The sequence below is a fragment of the Pongo abelii genome, chromosome 1 (genome assembly GCF_028885655.2).
Source record: "Pongo abelii isolate AG06213 chromosome 1, NHGRI_mPonAbe1-v2.0_pri, whole genome shotgun sequence".
Lineage (NCBI taxonomy): Eukaryota > Metazoa > Chordata > Mammalia > Primates > Hominidae > Pongo > Pongo abelii.
Window position 1 is genome coordinate 41,975,543 of NC_071985.2, and position 26,953 is coordinate 42,002,495.

Here is a 26,953-nt window from a genome sequence, read left to right on the forward strand (position 1 = left end):
CTCCCATGGGGAGTTCTAATTGGTGAGTTTAAAGAAAGCAGGCACATGTTCCAGGCAGTCATGCTGCGACTGAGAGGTGGTCACGGCAGCATATCTGCGAAGTCCATGCAGGGCACAGAGGTCAGGGACGCTAGTCAAGTAGGTTTTATCTAGCTGTCCCATAGAGAGGTGGTCACCAGGAGGCAGTTGTATAAGGCAGATATCTGGCTCGACCACGTTGAAAAACTGGGAGGAGGTACAGAACTAGAAGGGGCATTAAGGGTGACTAAATCCTGCTTCTGGCATGAGAAAGCTAAACATATTCTAAATGGATGCTGAGGCAACATAAAAATTCTAAGAATTCACTACGGTGTAAATATAAATAAATACTGTTTTTATAAAGACAACAGTGTCTTTGAAATATAGAATATATGTAAATTGTTAAATCAAGTTTAGCCTAAAGCCTTACGTAGTTTAAGCTCAGCCTAAAGGTTTCTCTGTACACTGCAAACTGTAACAAGTGAAGATGTAAACAGACCGCAGACTACTCTTACGCCAATCACCGAGTTTTGGCCAATCAAATGTGGCCAACTGTTTGAACGTTTTCAAATAAGGCAAACGCTGAGCTATAACCAATCGGCTGTTTCTGTACCTCACTTCTGTTTTCTGTACGTCACTTTCCTTTTTCTGTCCATAAATCCTCTTCCACCACGCAGCTGGGCTGGAGTCTCTGAGCTTACTTTGGCTCGGGAGGCTGCCTGATTTGCGAATCGTTCATTGCTCAATTAAACTCTTTTAAATTTAATTCAGCTGAAGCTTTTCTTTTTGCAAAACGCATGACAACAATACAAAAAGAGGGGGAGGACATAAATGGAATTAACTATTAATAGTTTTGGTACTTGCGTTGTTTGGAGAGTGGTAAAAGTACAATTTTAGCAGACTATAGTAAATCAAGGATGTCTATCTCTAGAGTAGTCATTTAAGAATAAAAAATGAAATATAACTTAAAAGCTACTGGGGAAATAGAATAATAAAAATACTTGATGAATTAAAAAATGTGAGAAATGAGGAATAAAGGAACAAACACATGAAACAAATAACCAAGACAGACTTTATATCAGTAATTATATTAAATTTATTAATTTTTAATTTTTATTATTAAATTTAAATGTTCCAAACACACCAGTGAACAACTAAGACTGAATAAAACAACAAAACCTTACTATATGATGTTTATAAGAGACAAGTTTTAAATATAAGACAAAGAAGGGCTGAAAGTAAAAGATTTAAAACATATAATATAAAAACAATAAAGAAAGCTTATATAGCTGTATTAATATACAAAGTAGATTTTAAGGTAAGAAGTATTATAAGAGGTAAAGAGAGACATTTCATTATGATAAAATAGTCAATTCAGCAGAAAGAATAAACAAAAAATTTCATGCATTTAATAACATGTTTAAAATACATAAAGTAAAAATTGCTAGAACAAAGAGGAAAAACAGACAAATTCACAGTCATAGTTGGGGATTGTAATGGGTTGAATAACAACTGTCCTCCTTAAAAAATATCTGTGTCCTGATCTCTGAAACCTGTGAATATGACCCAGTTTGGAGAGTCTTTGTAGATACAATTAAGTTAATGATCTCGAGTTGTGACCATCCTGGATTGCCAGGGTGGCCTCTAAATCCATGTCCAGTGTCTTTATAGGAGACAAAAGAGCAAAGGACACACACAGAGGAGAAGGCGATGAGAAGATGGAGACAGAGAAGGAAATGTTGCATCTACAAGCCAAGGAACATCAAAGATTGTCAACAGCCACTGGAAGGAAGCCTGGAGAGAGGCACAGAACAGCTTGCAGATGGAACCAATCCTATTGACATCTTAACTGGATTTCTGGCCTCCAAACTGTTAAGAGAGTAAATTTCTCTTCTTTGAAGCCACCAAGTTTGTGGTAATTTGTTACAGCAGCCCTGGGAAACTAATACAGATATTTCACACATGCTTCTCTATAACTGAGAGAACAAGTGGAGGGGGGAAAAAAGTCTGTTCTAAACCACATTTTCCTAAATGACATTTCTAGAAAATGAAGCAAAATAACTGTACATTCGTTTCAAGTGCATACGTAACATTTTACCAAGATCATCCATATTCTGGGCCATAAACCATGTCTCAAATGATTAAATTAATGAAAGAATGATAACTAGAAGATCTCCAAATATTTAGAAATTAAGCAATGCCCTTCTAAATTGCCTATGGGTCAGAGGAGATATTAAAAGGGAAATTAGAAAGCTTTTATGTACCCTGATAATAAAAATATAAAGATTGTGGGAAATAAAACAGTTTTAGAGAAAAATTTATAGGTTAAATGTACGTATTAGAAAAATAAAGGTTGGAAACTAATTAATTAGTATCAAGAATTTAGGACTACAGGAATACACAAAGCTTAAAGCAGAAATCAATAAAAGAGAAAATAGTCATAAACTGAAGAAAAAACAAGAAAGTTAAAAGTTGTTTTTCTGAAAAGCTTAGTAAAATTGATAAAGCCCCAGTAGAACTAATCAAGGAAAAAGAAGCAAAAGAAATTACCAATATCAGAAATTAATGAGTGTAATGGTATCACTACAGAACTTACAGGCATCCAAAGGCTAATATGAGAATATAATAAACAGCATTATGCTGATAACTTAGGAAATCTAAATGAAATGAGTAAATTCCTTGAAAAATATAACTTACCCAAACTAATTCAATAAGATATAAAATAATAGTTTTACAGCTATTAAAGAAATTAAATCCTGACAACAACAACAACAACAAACCCTCAGGTCCAGATTGCGTCACTGCTGAATTCTTCCAAACATATAAGGAAAAATAATGTTACACAAATTATTCCAGATACCAGAAAAAATAAATAATTTTTAACACATTTTACGAGGCCAACATAATCTTGATGCCCAAACCTGATAAGGACATTAAAATAAAAGCAAATTATAACCCAAAATCTCTTCAGAATATAAATGCAAATTTTCTAAACAAAATATTTTGAAACTGAATCCAGCAATATTTCCAAAGGATGGTACAATGATCAAAGTGAGGTTTACCTTGACTGATTTTAAATATTAAATCAATGTTACAATGTTACAATAAAAATATGAGCCATCCTGCACACACACACACACATACCCCCCATACATAGGATAATGGTCTATAACACATCACAAGCAACATAGGTTTATTCTAGGAATCCAGTGTTTGTCTTTTAAACATCAATCAATGTAATATATTACATTAACAGAGTGAAAAAGAAACATGATAATCTCAATACATGCAGTGATCAATTAGAACGAACATTCATAAATCTTTTAGTAATTAGAAATAAAGGGGAGTTTCCTTAATCTAATAAAGGATATCATGCAAAAATCTACAGCATACATCATGATTTATGATGACTATTAAAAGCCTTGTATCATCTCTTCTATTCAATATTGTACTGGAGGTTCTAGCCAATGCAATAAAGCAAGAGAAATAAACAAAAGACATAAGAAAGGAAAAGATGTAAAAACTTTGTCAGATTCATAGATGACAAAATTACACAGCAAATTCAAAAGAATCTACAGATAAACTATTCAATTTATAAGTAAATTTAACAAAATTGCTAGAGCTGAGATGAAACAGGTGCATATCTAAGAAGTAAATAACTAAAGAATGAAATTTTAAAAATAATATGTAAGAATAAAGATAATGAAATAGGTACATGACTTCTATAATGTACATTAACAAATATTATTAAAAGAAATTAAAAGACTTCAAAATGGGAGGATATATCATATTCATAAATTTAAACTTCAAAACTGTAAATTTGTTACTTCTCCACAAATTGATCTACTGAGTCAACAGAAACTTAATACAAATTCAAGTAGGATTCTTTATGTGGAAATTGACAAGCTGATTCTAAATTTTATATGGTAATGCAAATGACCAAGAATCATCAAGTAAATCTTGAAGATGCACATAGTTAGAAGATATATGCCACCAGATATCAAATCTTAATGTAATGCTATAGTAATTAAAATCTTAATGTAGTGCTTATAGTATGGCAAATAAACCAGTGAAACAGAACCTCTCTGGAATGAGATCCACACAGAAGGTCACCTGACTTATGGTCATGGTGGTATTGCATTGCAGTATGCAAGGAATAGTCTTTTTAATAAATGATATTAGATCTATTGCCTATCCATAAGAAACAGGGCTTTGTCACCTAGGCTGGAGTGCAGTGGCACCATCATAACTCACTGAAGCCTTGAACCTCTGTGCTCAAGGGATCCTCCCACCTCAGCCTCCCAAGTAGCTGGGACTACAGGCATGTGCCGCTGAGCCCAGCTAATTTTATTTATTTTATTTTTTTGTAGAGACAGGGTCTCACTTTGCTGCCCAGGCTGGTCTTGAACTCCTGGCTTCAAGCAATCCTCTTGCCTTGGCCTTCCAAAATGCTGGGATTATAGATGTGAGCCACCCACTTGGCCCAATTGCTTAAGTAGAATAGAAAAAGCAGTAACTGGAAAAAAGAAAACTCATAAATTGAATATTATTAAAACATAGAACTTTCATAAACAAAAGTCATCATTAAGAAGGAAAAAAGAAAAGCCACAGCCTGAAAGACAATATTTGTGTTACGTTTATTAGAAAACATGAGAATATTTAAAGAACTTCCACAAAACAATAAAACAATAGACAAACTAGTAAATAACAGGTAAAAGTTTGGAATAGCACTTCGCAAACGTGAAAAGGTACTCAAGATCATCAATGAAATACAACATAATAATAAAGAAGACCCAACAATCCTTCAAGCAGAAACAAAAATGACTCTTCCAAATATAACATTGAGATGAAGCTGGACACAAAAGAGTATCTATTTTTTGATTCCTTTAATATAAAATTTAGGAAGCAGCAAAACTATTAGTGTTATAAATCAGAATAGAGGTTACTTTGGGAAGATAACTGGGAAAGGGCATTGAGAAGGCTTCTGGGGTGCTGATAATGTTCTATATCTTAATCTGAGTGCCATTTACATGGATACATTTACTTTGTAAAACTCCATCGAACTGCATAATTAAGATGTGTGCATATATACACCTATATATATATTATATATGTGTGTATATATATATTACATGTGTGTATATATATACATATACATATATGTTATACTTCAGCCAAAAGCCTACATGGTACAGGAAAATTGTTGGAAAAAGAAAAACCTCCCAAGAACGTAAACTCCAGGCCACATGCCTTTTCTGGTGAATTATTTTTAAAGAAGAAATAATGCCAATCTTATATAATTACAAGGAAACAAATATATGAAACACTACCAGCTGGCTTTATAAGACTGTCATAGGTTTGATATCAAAATCTTATTAAGGACATTACAAGAAAGAAAATTATAGTCTTATCTCTAAAATATGTTAGGAATGGGATGATGAAAGTGTTCTAGAATTAATTGGTGGTACTGGTTGCCCAATGTCTTAGTCTATTTGGGCTGCTATAACAAAATACTATAAACCGGTTAGCTTGTACACAACAGAAATTTATTTCTTGTAGTTTTGGAGGCTGGGGAGTTCAAGACCAACACTGGCAGATTCAGCATCTCCTCCCATGGCAGGAGGGCCAAAGGAGCTCTTCCGGCCTCTTTTATTAGGATGCTAATCCCATTCGTGACAGCTCTGCTCTCATGCCCTAATCATCTTTCAAAGGCTTCACTTCCTAATGTCATCACCTTAGGGGTAAGGATTTCAACATATGGATTTGGGGTGGACTCAAACGTTCAGACCATAACACACAACTTTGTGAATATACTAAACACCACTAAATTGTATAATTTAAAAAGGTAACTTTTATGATACATGAATTATATTTTAATAGAAACATCTAAAATGTATCATAAAAGCATATTTGCCATATATAAAAATGATTAAATATTATGACTGAGTTGATTTATTTTAAGAATGTAAAATTGAAATTTAAAATCATTTGCCTTTCAAAAATGTACTCAAAACAATTTGTTACATTAACAGAAAAAAAGAAACAGATATGGTTACATCAATATATGTAACAAAAGTGTTTGATAAACTTCAACATGATTCAAAGATGAAAATTTTTTAACAATGAAGAATATAAGAGAATTTCCTTATTTCAAAAATGGTTACCTACAAAAAGCCTACAGTAAACACCAGCTTAATGGTGAAATGTTTTAAACTTTAACTTTGAGATGCAGAACAAGACAAGGATGACATCTATTGCTACCAATGTTCAATGTTAAACTGGTGGTCCTAGCCAGTGTGGTAAAGAAGAAAGAAAATAAGGAAAGAGGGAAAGAAGGAAGGAAGGAAGGAAGGAAAGAAGGGAGGGAGGGAGGGAGGGAAGGAAAGAAAGAAAAGAAGACAAAGAGTTAAATAAAATTATAATTATTTGGTGGTTTGGTACAGTGTCAACCAGGCCAATTTGGAATTAAGTTTTCCAGACTTAATTTCCCTGTATGGTTCTGGACTAGGGTTATAGCATGAGAAATTAGCCTGATATTTGAGAGGCAGAAGTTAAGCAATAGCCATTCCACTCTGAAAGTCATATCCTTGGATAGAGCTGGTGAGGCACAGTGCAGGAGTGGAGGGTTCAGAAGACAGACATTTTACCAGAGGCTTGAGAAATACATTCACATGGGGAGTTTCAGCATCCTCTGCAACACTTCATTCTCTGTAGGCCAGGAATGAGAATGGGAACTGTTGCCATTGAACTGGATTCTCTGAATTCACTTGGGGACCAAAGGACCTCAGGGTGGCAGAGTCCAAGTGGCAGCACTTAATTGCCAGAGACAATGGGGGTTCTTGTAATGGCTATTAGAACTGAAACAGCAATCAGAATGATTTGACTGAAGAGGACATTGTTATTGGGCTAATTGATCATGGAGTCTCTAAAACCAAAGTAGATGGATAGCCGACTAAAGTGTTACTTGATTTGTGTGAGCGTGAGAGATTTAGGTCAAGTGAATAGAAGTCTGACTTGAATTATTGCAAAAGAAGTTCATTGTTCATCAACAATTCCTAGACTTGAATAGTTTATAGACCCAGAGCAGCACCAACGGATGGGAGACTGGATTCTTTTGAGGAAGCACCATGCTACACAATCAAAAGTATGTATTGTAAATCTTCCCCTAGCCTTTTCCAAGAAGACTTGCAGCCATTTACCAGGATTTGGATACAGAGAGTTTACAGAACTAGAAACAGAGATAAAAAATAGATATAGGTATAGGTGTATTATTATGCTGTTTGTTTTCTCTATTTTACTAATCTTTTTCATATTTCCAGGAAAATTCCTATTCCAATTCCATGTTTATTACAGATTTCAAATAAGATGGAAGGCTTCCCAATTTGTTTTACAAAATAGCAAAACTGTTTCTTAAAGTGGATAAACAGCAATAAATGTGTGACCAATGTCATTTGTAAACTTAGATTCTGAAGTTCATAAACTTTCTAGTAAAAGTAACAACATTTTTAAATACCAAGAATAAAAGTAAAGAAGTCCAGTTATCCAAAGAGAAGAGTAAGACAAAGATGTTATACACTGCATTTCTCTCAGCCTCAGCCTGGCCCTCACTACATAGGTGTATTATTTTTTAATAAAGTGAGATCTTGCCATATATGCCGTTCATCTGATTCTTTTTCTACATAAAACACATCTCTTTCTAGTCATTAAGTGCTTCTTTATGCTCTCATTTTTTATGGCTGAATACCATGCCAGTGTATGGATATACTTATTTTCATTCTGCATAGCTATTTTATGTTTCTTAGGGAATTCCTTATAATGGTCATTTGAACACATCTTTTTCCTACTAGTAGATTATTTCCAAACCATAGTTTAAAAAATGTAGGTTACTCTAATATTTTAACTAATATAAATAATGCTGCAATGCAAAGTTTATACCAAACTGCTTTAAAAAGTGTGTGATTATTTCCCAAGTATAAATTCTAAGAAATAGGTTAAAATACGTGCTCACTTCTGAGGTTTATAGTGCATGGGGCCTTTCAAGAGGATGTGTTGATCTCGTGGTACATGAGAGTCCAGGTTCTTCCACAGCTTCGCTAACCTTGAAGAGTATCAATTTTAAAAATCTTTACTGGTTTGCCAAGCAGGATGATTATTATACTGGAGGTGGTAGAACCAACATAATTTCAAGTTTATTGAAGTAAAATCAAGTTTGAAAGCTTTTATGTATTTAAACTCCCATAATTAGAAAAGACACATCCCAGGATAAGGAAGAACTTAAAGAAAGAGTTGCCAGGAACCCCATGGGAATATTCGAGAACATTACTGCTGTCTTCAGCCGTGTGAAGGACAGATTGAACAGAAGGAATTCGGTTAAGATTTTTATTATTCCAGAGAAAAATTAGAATGTGTTGGTAAAAGAAATAGGAAGGGATATTTCAACTCACTGTCACAAACAGGTGTTTCATTATCCCAAATGACAGTATCGCCTGAGATGATGCATGTGGCAGATGAGGAACCAATGAGTCGGTATCTAGAGGCAAGAAATAAGGAATGTTACATTCTAAAGACACAGGTCAACTACCCAATTAAATTACTACTTCCAGAGATTACACTCTTATAGGATTCAGAGGGACATTTTACACTTGTCAAAGGACTATCTATCACTTTCCCAAGTTTCACATTCTTCTTGGGACTTTTTGACTTTCTTTTTCTTACCTTCTCAATTGGATGAGCTTTCTCTTCCTTATTACCTTATGACACTTTTTTATGCAAATCTAAGATGAATTGTCGTTTTTCCTATAAATTTCATTTTTTAAAAGATAGCACAAACTTCTTCAGTGCAGGGAAGCTGTCATATATATACATGTATATATGTGTATATAGTCCTGTTGTATGTATTTCTTTGCCTTAAAAGTATGGATGCATGGATGCATGGATGGGCTTTTATCAATAAGATTCATCGAAGAAGGCCAAAGTAGGCCATTCACAGTGGCTCACCCCTGTAATTCCAGCACTTTGGGAGGCTGAGGCAAGAGGATTGCTTGAGCTCAGGAGTTCGAGACCAGCCTGGGCAATACAGTGAGATGCTGTCTGTACAAAAAATTTATAAAAAAGCCAGGCGTGGTGGCACATTCCTGTAGTCCTAGCTACTCAGGAGGCTGAGGCAGGAAGATCGCTTGAGTCAGGAAGGTTGAGGCTGCAGTGAGTGCTGATCATGCCACTGCACTCCAGCCTGGGCAACAAAGCAAGACCTTGTATCAAAAAAAAAAGAAAGAAAAAAGGAAAGAAAGAAAGGAAAGAAGGAAAGGAAGGAAGGGAGGGAGGAAGGAAGGGAGGGAGGGAGGAAGGAAGGAAGGAAGGGAGGGAGGAAGGCAGGGAGGGAGGGAGGAAGGAAGGAAGGAAGGAAGGGAGGAAGGAAGGGAGGAAGGAAGGAAGGAAGGGGATTCATAACTAGAACCAAAGGAAATCCAGGCTGATCAAAAAGAATTGAACACTCATTTTATACTTAAACTATTAAAGTCAGCAATTCTCAATTAGTATGTCTCAAACTGTTCACAGTGTGCCATAAATTTGGAATAATTTATGACATTTATTTTACTTCACCTTAGACTCTCTGTTGTGATAGATGGTTGGGTGAAACTAGTCATAGTGAGGGTAGGGTCAAACTTGATAGTACTATACATGAAGGAATGAAGCAATGTCAAATAACAGTCATGGTTATTGGTATAGCTGAGAACTTTGCTTTATGAGCATGTAAGAAAACCTGGCAACATAAAGCTTTATTCAAACAACAAAAGAGTGACAAATGGAGATCAAATAAATAGTGAGACAACAGTGGGTGCTTTTGAAGATACTTCACGCACTATTACATTATACTAGTGATTATGATGTAATTATTAATGACTTCAATATCATTTGGGTTTTTTTGTTGTTGCTGTTGTTGTTGTTCTTTTTTTTTGAGATGGATTTTCACTCTTGTCGCCAAGGCTGGAGTGCAATGGTGCAATCTCGGCTCACTGCAACCTCCACCTTCCGGATTCAAGAGATTCTCCTGCCTCAGCCTCCTTAGCTGCTGGGACTACAGTTGCCTGCCACCACACTCGGCTGATTTTTGCATTTTTAGTAGAAACAGGCTTCACCACATTGACCAGGCTGGTCTTGAATTCCTGACTTCAGTTAATCCGCCCACCTCAGCCTCCCAAAGTGCTGGGATTACAGCCACCACACCCGGCCTCATTTTGTTTTTTAATGCCTTCCAGTATACCACCAAAAATGAAATCATTTTCGATTGCACTGCCAACAGACATAAACACAAGCATGAAGTATGTGAACAAATGAAGTGAAGAAGGGCTGCAATCCTATATGTGCACCTCCTTCTGCCTGTTTGTCTTAGGAACAAGGGATCCTGGAGGCTCCTCTGGCTTTTGACCCCACTGAGGTTATTTCTCAAAGTGTTCTTTTTGATTTTCTAATCATGGGGGTTGGGATAGGAATGGTGAAGCAAGTTCAAACTTAAGTTGGCATTTTTTTTCCTCCATACTATCGTTCAGTGTTGTAATACTGAACATTTTAAATATGAGTCAAAAGATAACTTTATGTTCACTGATCAAGGGGAACAGATAGAAGAATATTTTAATTTATTAAACTTGTGTCCCAAAGTAGATTAAGTGATTAAACAAATAATGGTTTGAACACTTCTCATTCAGAATGTTTGTGAGGAAGTAAGGCAGAGAGATAAAATCCATGCTACTTATTGTAAAGGGAACCAGGGACTCTCATAGCCATTTGAACAGATTGAAGCTTTTATATCCTACCCTACCTTTCTGAATCTCCTGGGGAAGACAGAGTTGTGGATTCACAAAGTTAAGCCATGGTTCAGGAAAAGCCATGATCATTTTGTTTCCAGAAACCACATACAGGATGTGGGTAAACATGTCTAGATGTTTGGGAGTCACCTCCCCAGGGTCCCGAAGAGGGACAGTGAAGCCTGGGATATTAGTCCCATTTCCATTTTCCTTCTTAATCTATGTGCCTTGAACCAGGTGGATGGGTTAGGAAAAAATGAGGATAAAAAACAAATCCTGTGAATTATTTAGGTTAGCACATTTTCAACCTTAAATAATGAGATTCAGAAAATATATTTAAGGATAGAGTTTATTTGAGCACAAAGCTTAAGGGTAGCCACCTGGAAGACACCAACTCCAAGTGAATGGGGTCAGCACTCCAAAGTGGAGGACATAAGGTATCACTTATATAGGCAGAGACAGAGAAATTTTTAGCAGGATTATATTTTCCATATAGGACCATGCATAGTTACAGCATTTTGATTGGTTACAGATTGCTACATTCCAAGGAAGATTACTTTATTGCTCCCTGAAAAGGGGTAGTGATCTGAGGGGAAGCCCATCCCCTTGGAAATTTAGTAGGAACTTTAAAAAAAAAAACAACTTTTTGCTTTGAGATAATCAGATTCACATTCAGGGAAAAGTACAGAGAGATCCCAGGTACACTTTACTCAATTTTCCCCTAATAATAACATTTTGCAAAACAATAGTGCAACATCAACATTAAGGTATTGATACAGTTATAATCCACAAATTTTGTTCAAATTTCCAGTTTTACCTGCACTTATTTGTGTGCGTGACTGTTTATGCACATATGCCCGTGTATTCGTGTCTATGCAGTTTTTAAGAATAGACTTTGTGTTTTAGCACTGTTTTTGGTTCACAGCAATAATGAACAGAAGATACAGAGATTTCCTATGTACTCCCTGCCCCTATACATGGATAGCCTCCCCTATTATAAACATCTTTCACCAGGGTGGTACATATTTGACAATTGATGAACCTACACTGACACATCATGGTCACCCCAAGTCCATAGTTTATCTTAGGGTCCACTCTTGGTATTGTACACTATATGACTTAGGATAAATTTATTATGACATATACCTACTGTTATGGCATCATACAGAGTACTTTCACTACCCTCAAAATCCTCTGTGCTCTGCCTATTCATCCCCTTCTTCCCTAACCCCTGACAACCACTAATCTTTTCACTGTCTCCATAGTTTTGCCTTTTCCAGAATGGCATATAGTTGGAATCATATGTTATGTAGCCTTTTCAGATTGGCTTCTTTCACTTAGTGATAGTGAAAAAGGTTCACTATTTAAGGTTCCTCTATGTCTCTTCATGGCTTGATAGCTCATTTCTTTTTGGTATTGAATAATATTCTGTTGTATGGATGTACCACAGTTTATCCATTCCCTTGCTAAAGGACAGCTTGATTGCCTCCAAGTTTTGGCAATTATGAATAAAGCTGTTATAAACATCTGTGTGCAGATTTTTTTTTTTTTTTGGTGTGAACATGAGTTTTCAATTCCTTTGGATAAATACCAAGAAGCATAACTGCTGGATAACATGGTAAGAGTATGTTTAGTTTTATAAAAAACTGCCAAATTATCTTTCCAAGTCATGGTACCATTTTGCATTCCTACCAGCAATGAATGAGAATTGTGTCCCCCTTACCCTGAAATATATTGATGTCTTAATCCCCAGTGCTTATTAATGTGATCTTATTTGGAAATATGGTCTTTGGAGAGGCAATCCAGTTAAGATGAGGTCATTAGTGTGGGCGCTAATCCCATATGACTGGTGTCCTTATTAAAAGAGAGCACTTTCGACACAGCCACACTCAGACAGGAAAACAGCATGTGAGGACACAGACCCAGAGGGAAGACGGCCATGTGAGGACAGAGACAGAAACTGGAATTCTGCTGCCACACACCAAGGAAGGCCTGGGGCTCCAGAAGCTGGAAGAAGCAAAGAAGGGAAGGATCCATCCTTACAGGTTTTAGAGGGAGCATGGCTCTGCCAACACCTTGATTTTGCACTTTCAGTCTCCGGAACAGAACTCTACAAACTTCATTGTATTAAGCCACCTATTTTGGAGTACTCTGTTACAGCAGCCCTAGCAAACTACTTGTGCTATGACCATTAAGATTTCTCTCACACAGTTACTCAATGGCCTTCCCTTTCTTCCAGCAATGTCTACTCTGGGTTAAGGCTGTTTCTGTGCTTTGACTATACTCTTCCCCCATTTTCTTCCTTCCCACCCAATGAATGCCACACTTTTCATATATGCTCTGCCTTGGTTTCCAGCAAGGATACAGATGATTTTCCCCAGATCTTGTCATGCCTTTGCTCATTTCAGTCAGGAGCTAAACACCTGTGTTGAAGCCTTTAAAGAGCACACGATAATAGTTTAGCTGTGCTTTCTGAGATGTGACTAGAAGGTAGTATGGCTGTGTTAGAACTCTTGAACCAAGAGATGTTGTTTCAAGAGATGCCAACTCACCCTTTAGTACAAGAATATTTAATTTGGGATCCGAACTGGATGTCTTTGATCACATGCACCATGCCATTCACAGGATCTGGAGGGTTACGACAGGATTTAGCTACAGGAAAGAAACAGAAATTTGGAGCCAAGTAGAGTAAACTGATTTTTTTTTTTTTAGTACATAAGGTCTCAACCGGCCTGTAGCTTACTGAGGAACACATGCAGTTCTGATGGTTCCACAGATTTTGCTACCTTGAGGAAACTCACCAGACTGCCTCAGGATCAGCTCCCTTTCAAAAAAAACTTCCCTTTCAGATCTGTTTCATCCCCATGTTATGCCTCCCAGAAAAATGTAAACTTTGTTATTATCTGTAATTCAATTCAACTGGTATAATCCAAAGATCTCAAAGCCCAAGATTGTCACATCTTTTAGTTATTTAATCCACTTCTCTTTCTTGTCCCAAGTCATTCATTACTTAATTTTAGTCATGAAAATGGGAGACCCCCAGTGAATGGGGATTTTCCCTCAATCATGTCCTGCAATGACTGTTTCTCATGAAATAAACTTGTAATGAAGGTGCCAGGAACTGAAAGCAGTAACAAGGTATGATCTACAAGAATAATTCTCATATGTATTGCACCTTAGCAAACTAATTGTCATATGCAACTCAGTTACAAAATTTGAACAAATTGAATCAGATCTTACAGATGTTTGACTAACAGAGGGGTTCCCACTCCAGAGTTACTTACGTCTGCACTTGTCCTTAGCACTTGTCCAAGTTGAGTTTTTTAGGCAGATGATAGAAAACGGTCTTCCGTAATAACCAGGGCGGCATTCATAGTTCAGATATGTCCCAATGGGAAACTCAAACTCATCAGTTAGGTTGGTAGGCCTGGCAAATGGAAGCCATTCTGGGGCATTGCATTGACCTGGAGATCAAGACCACAGCAGCATCAAAGTTAATGGAGAAATTATCATACTTGTTTTTTCTTTTTTGAGACGGAGACTGGCTCCGTCACCCAGGCTGGAGTGCAGTGGCGCTATCTGGGCTCACTGCAACTTCCGCCTCTTGGGTTCAAGCAATTGTCCCTACCTCAGCTTCCTGAGTAGCTGGGATTACAGGTGCCCACCACCACACCTGGATAATTTTCATATTTTTAGTAGAGACAGGGTTTTACCATGTTGGCCAGGCTGGTCTCGACTCCTGACCTCAGGTCATCCACCCACTTTGGCATCCCAAAGTGTTGGGATTACAAGAGTGAGCCACCATGATCCTGTTGAAATTGCCATTCTACCTTCTCTTTCTCTCCAATATACTTCATAGATGTGATCAAAAAAGAAAAAGGACAGTTCAATAATAGCCAAGGGGTGCAGGAGTGGTGGCTCATGCCTGTAATTTCAGCACTTTCAGAGGCCAAGGTTGGTGGATCACTTGAGGTCAGGAGTTTGAGACTAGGCTGGCCAACATGGTGAAACCCTGTCTCTCCCAAAATACAAAAAGTTAGTAGAGCATGATTGCACTTGCCTGTACACATGCCTGTGCGCAGCTTCTTGGGAGGCTGAGGCAGGAGAATTGCTTGAACCCAGGAGGCAGAAGTTGCAGTGAGCCAAGATTGTGCCACTGCACTCCAGCCTGGGTGACAGAGCAAGATTCCATCTTAATAACAATAATAGCAAAGGGACTTATTTCTTTACAACAGTGGTCCCCAACCTTTTTAGCACCTGGGACTGCTTTTGTGGAAGACAATTTTTCCATGAATAGAAGGTGCAGGGGAATGATTTTGAGATGGAACTGTTCCACTCAGATCATCAGTCATTAGATTCTCATAGGGAGCATGCAACCTAGATCCCTCATATGCACAGTTCACAATAGGGTTTCTGCTCCTATGAGAATCTAATGCTGCCACTGATCTGACAGGAGGTGGAACTCAAGCAGTAATGCTTGGCTGCTCACCTCCTACTGTTCTGCCCAGTTCCTAACAGGCCACTGGACAGTATCAGTCCATGGCCCAGGGGTTGAGGACCCCTGCTTTAAAAGATGCCTCAGAAATGGGCTCCTTTTTAAAAAATCAGCATCCATCCATTCAAAAAGTCTCTGCCAGTTTGAAGGCAACTAAGCTATTTATATCATGTCTCACTAAAGGATAAGCTGCATTTCACAGCTTCAAAATTTAGTTAATCAGTAAGTGCCTGTGCTGTGGCTTCCTCTCTCCCACCATCATGTATAATTCTTTCTTGTAACAAGATCAGTCAGTGAATCCAATCTGTTAATATTTATTCAAATCTTCTAGATACTTACTGATTTTGGGGGGACTACTTGTTTTACTAGATACTAAATGAGTTGTGTTAAAATATTTTATTTATTGTACATTTGTCTATTTCTTTTTATAATGTTGTCCATCCTTTATTTTATATATTTTGAGGTTATTAGGATTATAAAATTTTAAATTGCTATACTTTATGGTAGAGCAACCTTCTTTATTATAATAAAATATCTCTGTCTCTAGAAATGAATCTTGCCTAAAATTCTACTTTGTTTACTTTATTTGTGGGACAAATAAAACACAAATAAGATGGGAGATTTACTCCCCAGTATATAAATGCTTATTTTGAATATACAGTAGTCACCCACTTATCTGTGGGGGACATGTTCCAAGACATTAGCCGATACCCGAAATCTCAGATAGTACAAAACCTGATAGCTGTCAATTGGGACACATTTCTGTTCACCTCTTCCACCCACAAACTTAATACCTTTCCCCTCTTAGCTAAGCACTTAGCATGTACTGTGGTTGTAACTTTTGCAGTTTGAAGTGTGACTGCAAAACTAGCACAAATTTATTTTTCCTTCTTCACAATTTCATCAATAGAAGATTCCTTCTTACCTTAGGTCTTAGCAACTTCAACATACAATGTTTTTCTTTCCTTATTAAGTGGACAACTTTCACCTTTTCACTTAAAGGAAGCACTTGCTACTAAACCGGACCCTAATTGTAATGAACTCCCTTATTAGGCTCAGCTAAAATTTTGAGAATCTATATGGAAAGGTGTGGTAGGCTAAGTAAGGACCTCTCAAAGATATCCATGTTCTGATCCCTAAAGCCTGTGAATGTTACCTGTAATGGTAAAAGGGCTTTGCAGATGTGATTAAGAATCTTGAGATGGGCAGATTACCCTTGGTTATCTAGGTGGGCCTTAAATGTGATCACAAGTGTCCTTATAAAAGGGAGGCAAGAGGGTGAAAGGAGACAGAAGAAGGATATTCAAAGACACTATGGTGCTGGTTTGGAAGGTAGAGGAAGGAGGCCATGAGCCAAAGGATGGAAGCAGCCCCTGGAAGCTGGAAAGAGCAAGAAAACCCCTGCTCCCCTGGAGCCTCCACAAGGAACACAGCCCTATGGATCTATTTTAGATGATGGCCTCCAGAACTGGAAGAGAACACATTTCTGTTGTCTTAAGCCACTAAGTTTGTGGAAATTTGGTACAGCAGCAATAGGAAATTAATACAAAAAGAGAATGGTATATAGTGTTAAAAATGTTGGGTTCATAGATTGAAACTTGAACCCAATGTCTTCTACTTAATGGCTATGAGGTCTTAGGCAAACCGCTTAATCTTTCTGAGCCTCAGTTTCATCTTCATAAAGGGAATAAAATTTTCCTACCAGGTTTGCAGGGAGAATTAAAAGTAGTATATGCTGTCACATATACAGAAGGCACTTCATAAATTATACTTATGATTGTTACCCTTAGATAAGGGTGAGGGGACTTCTAAGAGTTAAATTCGATTATTCCGCTAAAGTGGGAGTGCTTGCTTTGCTTCCAAGAGTTCATTTTCCTCTCCTTTGCAGAGCTAGTTTGGAATGAGCCTATGTTATCGGGAATGCACTGGATGACCTCAGTGACTGGTGACCTCAGCTCTCCTGAGTGAATGTGCCCCTGATTCAGCCTGGGACTTCTCGTCTGCATCTCATGAGCTCCATCATAGTGCCCACGGGACCCCGAACAGAGAGGAGAATTCCTAAGGTTGCCTTTTCCCTGTTGTCAATGGCTTTAGTCAGAATTAGAAGCCTAACTCTGTGCCATATTTCTTACTTATTTTTCCCAGACAGCCTGTATTCGTCATCACACATTTGCTTTATTAAGCCAGCAGTTGTTAAGCAAGGAAGCCCTTGTCTATGTTTCCTGCTTCATCTCGTGCCACTTGGTCCTCTCACCAAGGTGTGGCCCTTTCCCCTTTTTCAGTTTCCCAAAGACACCCATTTTTCCCCTGTCTATGACATTCCTTCTGTGTGACACACTTTTATCTTCGCTCTGACTTCAATTCTTCCTCCAGGCGTCTGCTAAAATGTCACTTTCTTATAGAAGCCTTCCCTGGCCTGCCTATGGCCATACCACCCTGAACACACCCAATCTCATCTGAAGCCTTCCCTTACCCTCTTAGGGATTTGGAATCCAAACTACTTCCCTCTATCCCACCCTATAATAATTTCTAGTCAGACCCTTTGCTTTTCCTTTCATATCAGTAATTGCTTGTTATTACAATTTGTGCTTTTTATCTTTGTGTGCTTTTAGAAGTATCTATTTCTCTCAATAGATATTAGATATGCATAATTTAAAGGCAAGAGATGATGTGTTTTTTGTACCTCTAAATTAATACTTAGTCCTTGTGCTTAACACTCAATTATAAGCACTCAGTGCATATTTGTTGCAATGAACAACAAATGAAGAATTACTTATAAAACTTAAAAAAAATCAAGAATCCAAGCTATGTCCTAGAAATCTCTGATTTAGTGGGTCTAAGTTAGAGCCCAGGAGTCTATATTTTTAAAAATTTTCACAGCTGATTTTGATAGATAACAGCACTTTGAGAACCACTGTAAAAAAAAAAAACCACTGAATAAAAGTTCCTGTTATTTTCAGTGTTATGCATTCACCTTTCCTCTAGTTGATATGTGGGATGAAATACAATTTTGATATTTGTCTTATCCATTGATGCTGGACAAAGGAAGAGATTCCATGTGAAGTGCCTAGCACCAAAAGCTGTATTGAGAGAGGGTAAATGTCACAGTAAAGCTTGCAATGAGAGGATAGAACGAGACCTAAAGTAACAAAGCAAATTGAATGAACCATTCTTGGAAAGAAGTTCCTTCCCCTTAATTACATAATATTCTTACCTGCATAGTAGTATATGACTAGTATAGGTAATTATAAAAAGCAAAGTTGTATAATAGCTCAAAAAAGCAATATATGAGCCTTTAACAAAGAAAGCTTGATGTAGTTTCCTTTCCCTCCTTTATTACCAATCCCTCAATTGTGGCTAGTTCCTATGATAAATATATTAATATGAAATCCATAAACTGAAGACCTATCATAATTTAAAAAAGTTTGTATAGCTTTATCAAGATATATTACATTCAATGATTGATGAGTATTTAAAGTGTACAATTCAATTACTTATATGTATGCATTGAGAAACCATCACCAAAATGAAGACAATAAACATTTCCATCATACATCCCACCGACACAGAGTTCCCTCATGTCCTTCTGTGATCCATCCAAACATCCACTTCCTTCTCTAGGCAACCTTCAATGTGTTTCCTCTTACTACAGATTGATTTGACCTTCTAAAATTTCATATAACCCGAATCACTTCGTTTATATCCTATCATATAAAGGAAACCACTCAGGTGGTTTTCTCTTACTACAGATTGACTTGACTTTCTAAAATTTCATATAACCTGAATCACTTCGTTTATATCCTACTGTATAAAGGAAATCACTCAGGTGTTTTTTTTATGGTTTAGCCTTCACACAGCATAATTAGAGATCCATCTAGGTTGCTGCACGTATACAAATTGTTTCCTTTAGTTACTGGGTAATATTCAATTGCATAAATATACCTTAATTTAGTTTATCCATTCACTTGTTGAGGGACATTTGGATTGTTTCCACTTGTTGGCTATTACAAACAAAACTGCTATGAAAATTCATGTACAAGTCTTTGTGTGGACATATGATTTCATGTCTCTTGGGTAAAAACCTAAGAGTAAAATGTTGAGTGTGTGTCTAAGGTTTTAAGAATCTGTTGAACTATTTTCTAAAGTTAATGTTATAATTTTACCTGCCAAATAGCAGTATATTATAATTGCAGTTACTCCACCTTATCGCCAACACTTGGCTTGGTCAATATTTTTCATTTTAGCCATTCTAGTGGGTATATATTGTTATCTCATTTCGGGTTTTGTCTTGTATGACTCAGCCCACTTTCACATTCTCCTGGTTCAGATGTTCCATTCAAAGCAAGTTGATTTATTCTGTGCTATACTCACAATTAACACATCATCACTTTCATGTCTGTTGCAATATGAGCTGTCAACCCAAAGAACACTCTGCTTTCCATTCTGCATACTTATCCTTTAAGGAATAGACTTGCACTTGCTTTGCTTAGGCACCTCTATCGGTTTAAAAAAAGAGCATGCCCTTTCAAATATATAAATTTATAAATTATATATGCATACAAACATAAATTATATGCCTCAATATAAATTTTTGAAATGTAATACAGATAAAATAAATATTTTAAATGCTTTGTTAATCATCATGACTTAGCACAATCATTAGCTAATGTCTAACAGGACAAAAAACAGTCACATTGAGTCTCTCTGTTCACAATAGTGAATGTAAAACTTATTTTGACAGTCTTCATGATACTTTCTAGGTTTTTTGGTTTCATCAAGTTGTGATCAGTTGTGATTAGACTGACAGCATTTCTTCCACTTAATGCCTCTGACAAAAAATGTGTATACATGTGTCTTTGTGGGGAGGGTGAGAGGGATTGTCAACTCTGCCATTTTCTTGTTTTCTGGAGTTGGTTTTATTACCGGGATCTTCACCCAGTATTTCTGTGTAGGACACTTTTGATGTTACCTGTCCAAATGTGAAGGTTATTTTAGATTAAAATAGATAATATAAATCACACATCCACTCATATGAGCATATGTAAACCAAAATACATCACAAAGCACAGAAAGCAAACTGGAACTTCCCTTCTATCTTGCACATTTACCTAGCAGGGATAACCAAACCAGATCCTATATGAGGACCACGTGAGGGCGCCAGAGTCCACCCTATATTAAACACTGTCTGGTAACACTTAATTCGTGTACTATTTTATGGCTCAGAATGTGGTCTATCCCCATGAATGTGAGCGGGAGAATATGTGTTCTGCTGTTGTGGATGAAGTCATCTATATATGTCAATTATACCCAAGTGAATTGATGGTGCTGTTGAATTCAAGTATGTCCTTATGGATTTTCTGCTTGCTGAATCTGCCCATTTCTGATAAGGAGACTTCAGCACCTTTTCTGATATCAGAAGGATATCATAGAAGTCTCCAACTATGATAGTAAATCCATCTATTTCTCCTTGCAGTTCTATGGGTTTTGCCTCACATATTTTGTCTCTCCATCAGGTGCATACATATGGGATATTGTTATGTCTTCTTGGATAATTGGCCCCTTTATCATTATATGATGCCCCTCTTTATCCCTAATAATTTTTCTTGGTCTGAAGTCTGCTGTGTTTGAAATTAATACAGCTATTCTTGGTTTCTGTGACTAGCATTAGCATGGTATATCTTTATCCATTTACTTTTAATATATATTGTCTATATTTAAAACAGTCTTGTTGTACACAGTATATAGTTGGGTCTTGTTTCTTGATCCACTCTGATGATCTGTTTCAAATGGTGCATTTAGATCATTGACACTCAAAATGATTGTTGATATAGTTGCTTTAGTTTTGTTACTGGCTTCTATTTGTTGCTTTTGTTCTCTTATTCTCTGTTTCTACTTTTTGTCTTCCATTCTTTTCCTGCCCTTTATTGTTTTTTGTTTTGTTTGTTTGTTTGTTTCTTTTTTTTTTTTTTTTTTGATTTGGAGTTGTGCTCTGTCACCCAGGCTGGAGTGCAATGGCACGATCTCGGCTCACTGCAACCTCTGCCTCCCAGATTCAAGCGATTCTCATGCCTCAGCCTCCCGAGTAGCTGGGACTATAGGCACCCACCATCATGCCCTGGTAATTTTTGTATTTTTGTAGAGACAGGGTTTCACTATGTTGGCCAAGCTGGTCTTGAACTCCTGACCTCAGGTGATCCGCCCACCTCAGCCTCCCAAAGTCCTGGGATTATGGGCATGAGCCACCGTCCCCGGCCCTCTTTATTGTTTTAACTGAGCATTTTATATGATGCAATTCTCTCTTCCTTATTAACATATAAATTATAGTTCTTTTTTTCACATTTTTCAGTGGTTGTCCTACATTTGCAATATCTATTTGCAGCTAATCTAAGTCCTCTTTCAAATAGCACTATACCACTTTACACGTACTGTGAGTAACTCATAATAACAAAACAATCCTAGTTCCTCTGTTATTTTTTGCCCTATGCAATCTGTTTATAGATTCACTCCTTAAGTGCTAGTAAAGCCATATACCTTTCACTCATCCTTTCCTGATCATAGGAGTTGAGGTTTCTCCCTTTTCAGTGATCCTGCAGTCTTGCACACTTCTTAGTCATGGTTTTTCAGACATGCATGGGGGTTTTCAGATTACAAAACACTGTCACATGCATTACACCATCTGATTTTCAAAACATCTCTCTCAGAGATCAGGATGTCAGTTATGCTCATTTTATACATGTGGACACTGAACGTCAGTGATGTGACTTAACTTACTGGGTCCAAGACACCAGCTGATAAGTAGCAGAGGCTGGAAAAAGCAGAACGCTGGCTTCCTAATAAGTAGATTTCATAAAACTCCACCACCTGCTTCTATATGCATACACCCTGGGTGCATAGCTCTTATACTTCTTTAAAATTCCAAAGGACCATGCACACTGGAAGCATCCATCAGCATTTTAAAATTTAAATTATGTCAGCAACAAAATTTCTAGGTAGTTTAGTTTAGGCTGTTTCACATTTGGAGGTTATTGTGATAACCTCAGTAAATTTTTTTTTGCAATTAATAGTGTCTGGGATTGTTTATAACAGTAACTTAACATACGCTAACTAAAACAACATTCTAGTAAGAAGAGGGCCAGTACTCCCAAAGATGACACAAATTCCTAAGCACTGACAACAGATTGCTTAACTTACTGGGCATGCTTCTCTCCTAAAAATAAAATTGTACGTTTTATCACATCTCTGCACCTGACAGGTTACTTTCCGGTGCTTAAGGAGATCAAATACTAAAAACAACTCTTGCGGGACTTGGTTCTACTTTATTTTATTCACTCTTTTAGAGAAGAAGGAACACTCAAATAATGAATGTAGTGGCAAAGAAGGGCGAACCCGGAGTTGTCAGGAATAGGCTGGACAAAAACAACCAAGACTGTCACTTCAAATGAGATGTTGCCAGTGAGTCTAGGCAACCAAGAAGACTTCTGGGGAGCCGAAAAATAATAATAGAAGGGTTCTAACTGAAGATGTTTACCTATTTGAAGTTAAGAAAAAGGAAGAGATGTGGCCTCAAAATTTCCGTAATAATTATAATAGGCGTTATTTTGTACTAAACACATCGCTAAAATGCGAACTGTAAACATATCTACTGTCCCTTCTACCTGCAGCGGTTACATTGCATGTTCTGGGGCTTCCCTTGCTCTTCTAATCCCCAAGTGCCTGGCATGCATCTTCTTAAAGTATGCTGTCAATTAAGTGCATGATGATGATGGCGGTGGTGGCTTGGTGTGGGGGACGAGGACAATTCCATGCGGGGCAGTTGTCAGGTAATACCTGCATCCCTAGGACTGCTTGTCTAAACACCATTGGGAGCAAAGTGCAGAGGTAATGTTTGGGGGATAGAAATGAACTCGGGGACACATAGCCCTGTGTTAGACACTCGACAGGCTTTATGCCACTGAGGCAGCAACTCCACAATGCAGAGATACCAGTGTCCCCATTTTACAGAAGAGCAAACAGACTTAGGTGTGCTAACTTGCCTCACAGTTAAGTTTCTAGGACCAGAACTCAGGTTTGTCGGATCCCCAAGTCCCGTTTCGCTAGGATCAACGCCACGTCTTGGCTATAGCCAGCCTACACTGTGAATACACAAAGGCAAGGAATTTCGTGTGGCACCCGCTCAGCATCTGCGCCTTCCTCGCCGCTGGTCACGACTTAAGCCCCTGCACTTGGGAACTCCACGCTTACCCAGAAGCAGCGAAGGTCTCCAGTGAGCAGAAGGATCCTACACCCGCCGCCCTGCCGGGTCGCGCTCTCAGCCCACCTATCGCGCTGCCTTCGGACCCGGGCGCGCAGAGCAGCACAGCCCAGCGCGGCACGCGAGTTCTCTGCGGGGCCCCGGGTTCCTCGTCCGCCCGAGAGCCTCCCCACGCCCGCCCGCGTCTCACCCCAGGCCACCGGCAGCGCGAGCAGCACCGCAACCGCCAGCAGGGATACTCCGCAGCAGAAGGGGAGACCGGGCGCCGGCGGCCCGACAGGCTCCGGGCTTCTTGAAGAAGAGGCCCCCATTCTCCCCAAGCACATCTACAAACCAGATTTGATCTCAAAGAAAACTGAAATAAGAGGAAAAGCTCAGCGAAAATAGGAGTGACCAATCATTGTGCTCCGCGCCCAGAGTTTGGGGAGGGCTGCGGGGTTCCGGGACAAAATGCTTTTAACCACAGCTTCCCCTTCATGGGCGAGGCCATGTTTACTCCCCATTTGCATTGTTTCTAACGAGTTTCGCTGGCAGAGCCCACCTTGCTGACCCAGGTGCAGCAGCAGAGTTTGACAATGCTTGGGCTTCCGATGGATCCCGCGTGTGAGGCCCTGAGCTTCCAGACAAAGGCGGTGGATGATGGCAGCTCGCCTCCAAACACCCTGCTTAACTTTTCCTCTTTGCAAGAGTGTGTGTGGGAAGGTCAGCTAATTAAATGCCTCCTCTCTGTGTTGACGGGCAATTGCAGGCGATGTGTGCAGTGTACAGGGAATGTGAAGAAACAATTTCCTTACCCTGAATTGAGACGTCATGCCATTGTAAGATTTTTTAAAAGGGAGGGACAATTAGATACACATTTAAAAAATGTAAATCTGTGTATAGTATGGAAGGTAGATTAGAATAGGGCAATAATGGACTGGGAAGACCAGTCAGGGAGCTTTTGCCGACATCCAAGTGAGGTTTGATGGCGGCCCTGACTGGGTGGATAAAGTGGACAATTAATAGATATTGGAGATGGAATGAACAGTTGCTCACGTATTGGATTTTGGTTACTTCCTTTCTTAAGGTTGGTGGTGAGAAGAAAGCAATCAAGAGTTAGCCCCCTTGCGATAGTTTGCTGAGAATGATGGTTTCCAGCTTCCACAATGAGAACGCATGGACACAGGAAGGGGAACATCACACACCCACACACCGGGGCCTGTTGTGGGGTGGGGGGAGGGGGGAGGGATAGCATTAGGAGATATACCTAATGTAAACGACGAGTTAATGGGTGCAGCACACCAACATGGCACATGTATACATATGTAACAAACCTGCACGTTGTGCACATGTACCCTAAAACTTAAAGTATAATAAGAAAAATAAAGGAAAAAAAAGAAATAAACAAATAAATAAATAAATAAATAAATAAGTTTTAAAAAGGTAGAAAAAATTATATTTTATCTTTTTTATTGGGGGTGGCCTGTCCTTCTGACATGTATTGCCTGTCTGTAGGTATACTATTTTGCTACTTATCCTGGGTTTTTCTCTTAAAATAATTTTGAGTTTAAACCTTGATTTTGTTGTTGTTGTTGCTAATTTTATGTTAAACTTGTTTTCCTTAACTATTAAAAGGAGACATGATTCAGAAAAAAAAAAAAAAAGAGCCCCAGGATTAGAAATGAATGGTGGTGCTACTTATTGAAGTAAGAAATATGGATGTAAGAGTGACAGATTTAGGGCACAGGGTTAAGTATTCAAGGATGAATGTATTCCTCCTATCTATCTGTGATCCTGTGCCCTTTAAACAATCTCTCTCCATCTCCCATTGTCTCTCCCTTCCGCAGCCTCTGGTAACCAGTATTCTACCCTCTTCTTCTATGAGATGAGCTTTTCTAGAGTCCACACATGACTGATAACATACAGGATTTGTCTTTCTGTGCGCATTGGTTTCCATTAGGCTTTCTCCCAAAATTCTAGTGGAAGAAATGTCTACTTTGATCATGTCACTTATCACACTTTTTAATACATCCAGTGACATTCTTTTAAGGATTTGCTATCATCATTTCAAGTTATTCTCAACAGCGTAATGGGAGTAGCAGTCAGATTGTAGTAGGCTTAGGAAAAGAGAAGAGGAGAAGGCTCAGTTCCCCAGTTTTACATCACATGCTATCAGAAGGTGCCACTCCTTACCACTTCTGCTGGTATCCATCTCCTAGTATCTACTTTCTCCCCTCATTCCTTGAAAGTTTTAGCTCCTGGATCACGGCCACCTTCTCCACTACTACTTCTGCCACAGTCCCTGGTGATTTCAACACTCACAGAAATAGTATTTTCAAATCCCTGGCCTTCCAGTGCCTTGACCTCTTCTCTGCCTGTGGTCTTGTCCTCCACTCTCCTCTGACTCTAATGCTCATGTGCATGCTCTGAAACTTGTCACCTTCACTGCAACCCTCAGTGGTTTCAATGATCCCACTCTCTGACCACCAATCCTACTCTTCTCTTTTACCCTAGTACCATTAAACTGAATCCAGCAATCTTTGTCTGTCTCAGTGCCTGCAGCCCATTGATCCTACCACTATCTCTCTCAGCTTCTCACCTCCTTTGTATCTTCACTTTCATCACTACCAGGTTAAATTCCATACTCTGTCATTATAATCACCATCTTGCACCCACCGTTAGCTCCCTCACCCTTCTCTTGGTTTATTGTAGCCATTAGACAAAACAACATTCCTGGTTAGAATCAATTCTCCATTATTTTGCTCCCATACCTGTGAAACTGACTGTGGCTGGAAAAGACACGTAGCCCAATGACTAGCCTTAGTTTAGTAACAAATAATTTCAAATGGACTGTTATACTTCTGCCTGACATTCCCACTATTGTTTGTCTAATCCATTTATTCTCCCATTCTCCTAAGTGACTATTTCATATTTTTATTTTGACATTTATTTCTGACACCTTCTCCAACATTCTTAATTTCTGTGAATTGCTTTCTTTCTTTCTTTATTGAGAAAATAGAAACAATCACATAGATCTACAATTTTCTACCATCACTCCACCCAAATTCTTGTATTTGGCCCATGTAACCTCCTTCTCTCCTGTTAATATAATTATACTGTTCACAGTCTAAGTCTAAGGGTGATCTCTCCACTTGTGCCCTAGATTCGATTTGCTCTCACTCACTCAAGGAAACCAGCAATTCTCACTTCCTCCAGCATTATCATACCCGTCTTTCTGCTGGATTTTTACCATCAGCTTGCAAACAAATTATTTCTCCAAGTACAGCAGGTGTATTTTTCTCTTCAGTTTTTTTCCTCCCATTTAATATTCCTTTTGCTTAGAACGCTCTTTCCCCAGATATCTGTCTGCATGGCTACTACCTCATCTCCTTGAGTTATTTGGCT

General features: G+C 38.3%; 1 protein-coding gene across 11 annotated transcripts in view; it reads right to left on the reverse strand.

The window, feature by feature from the left end:
- Positions 1-24,261, reverse strand: part of CR1 (complement C3b/C4b receptor 1 (Knops blood group)) — a 203,735-nt gene extending 179,474 nt beyond the window's left edge. For 8 of the 11 annotated variants that reach the window (XM_054521512.2, XM_054521478.2, XM_054521558.2 and 5 more), the window contains exons 1-4: positions 23,760-23,895; positions 14,108-14,287; positions 13,376-13,475; positions 8,463-8,548 (exon numbers count right to left, since the gene is read on the reverse strand). In XM_054521512.2, the coding sequence (XP_054377487.1) occupies positions 8,463-8,548; positions 13,376-13,475; positions 14,108-14,287; positions 23,760-23,895 (502 nt within the window). Of the gene's footprint in view, positions 1-8,462; positions 8,549-13,375; positions 13,476-14,107; positions 14,288-23,559; positions 23,711-23,759; positions 24,085-24,110 lie in introns of those variants that run through there. The other 3 variants (XM_054521535.2, XM_054521519.2, XM_024232557.3) reach the window with 3 other exon arrangements.
- Between the last annotated feature and the right edge of the window lie 2,692 nt (positions 24,262-26,953).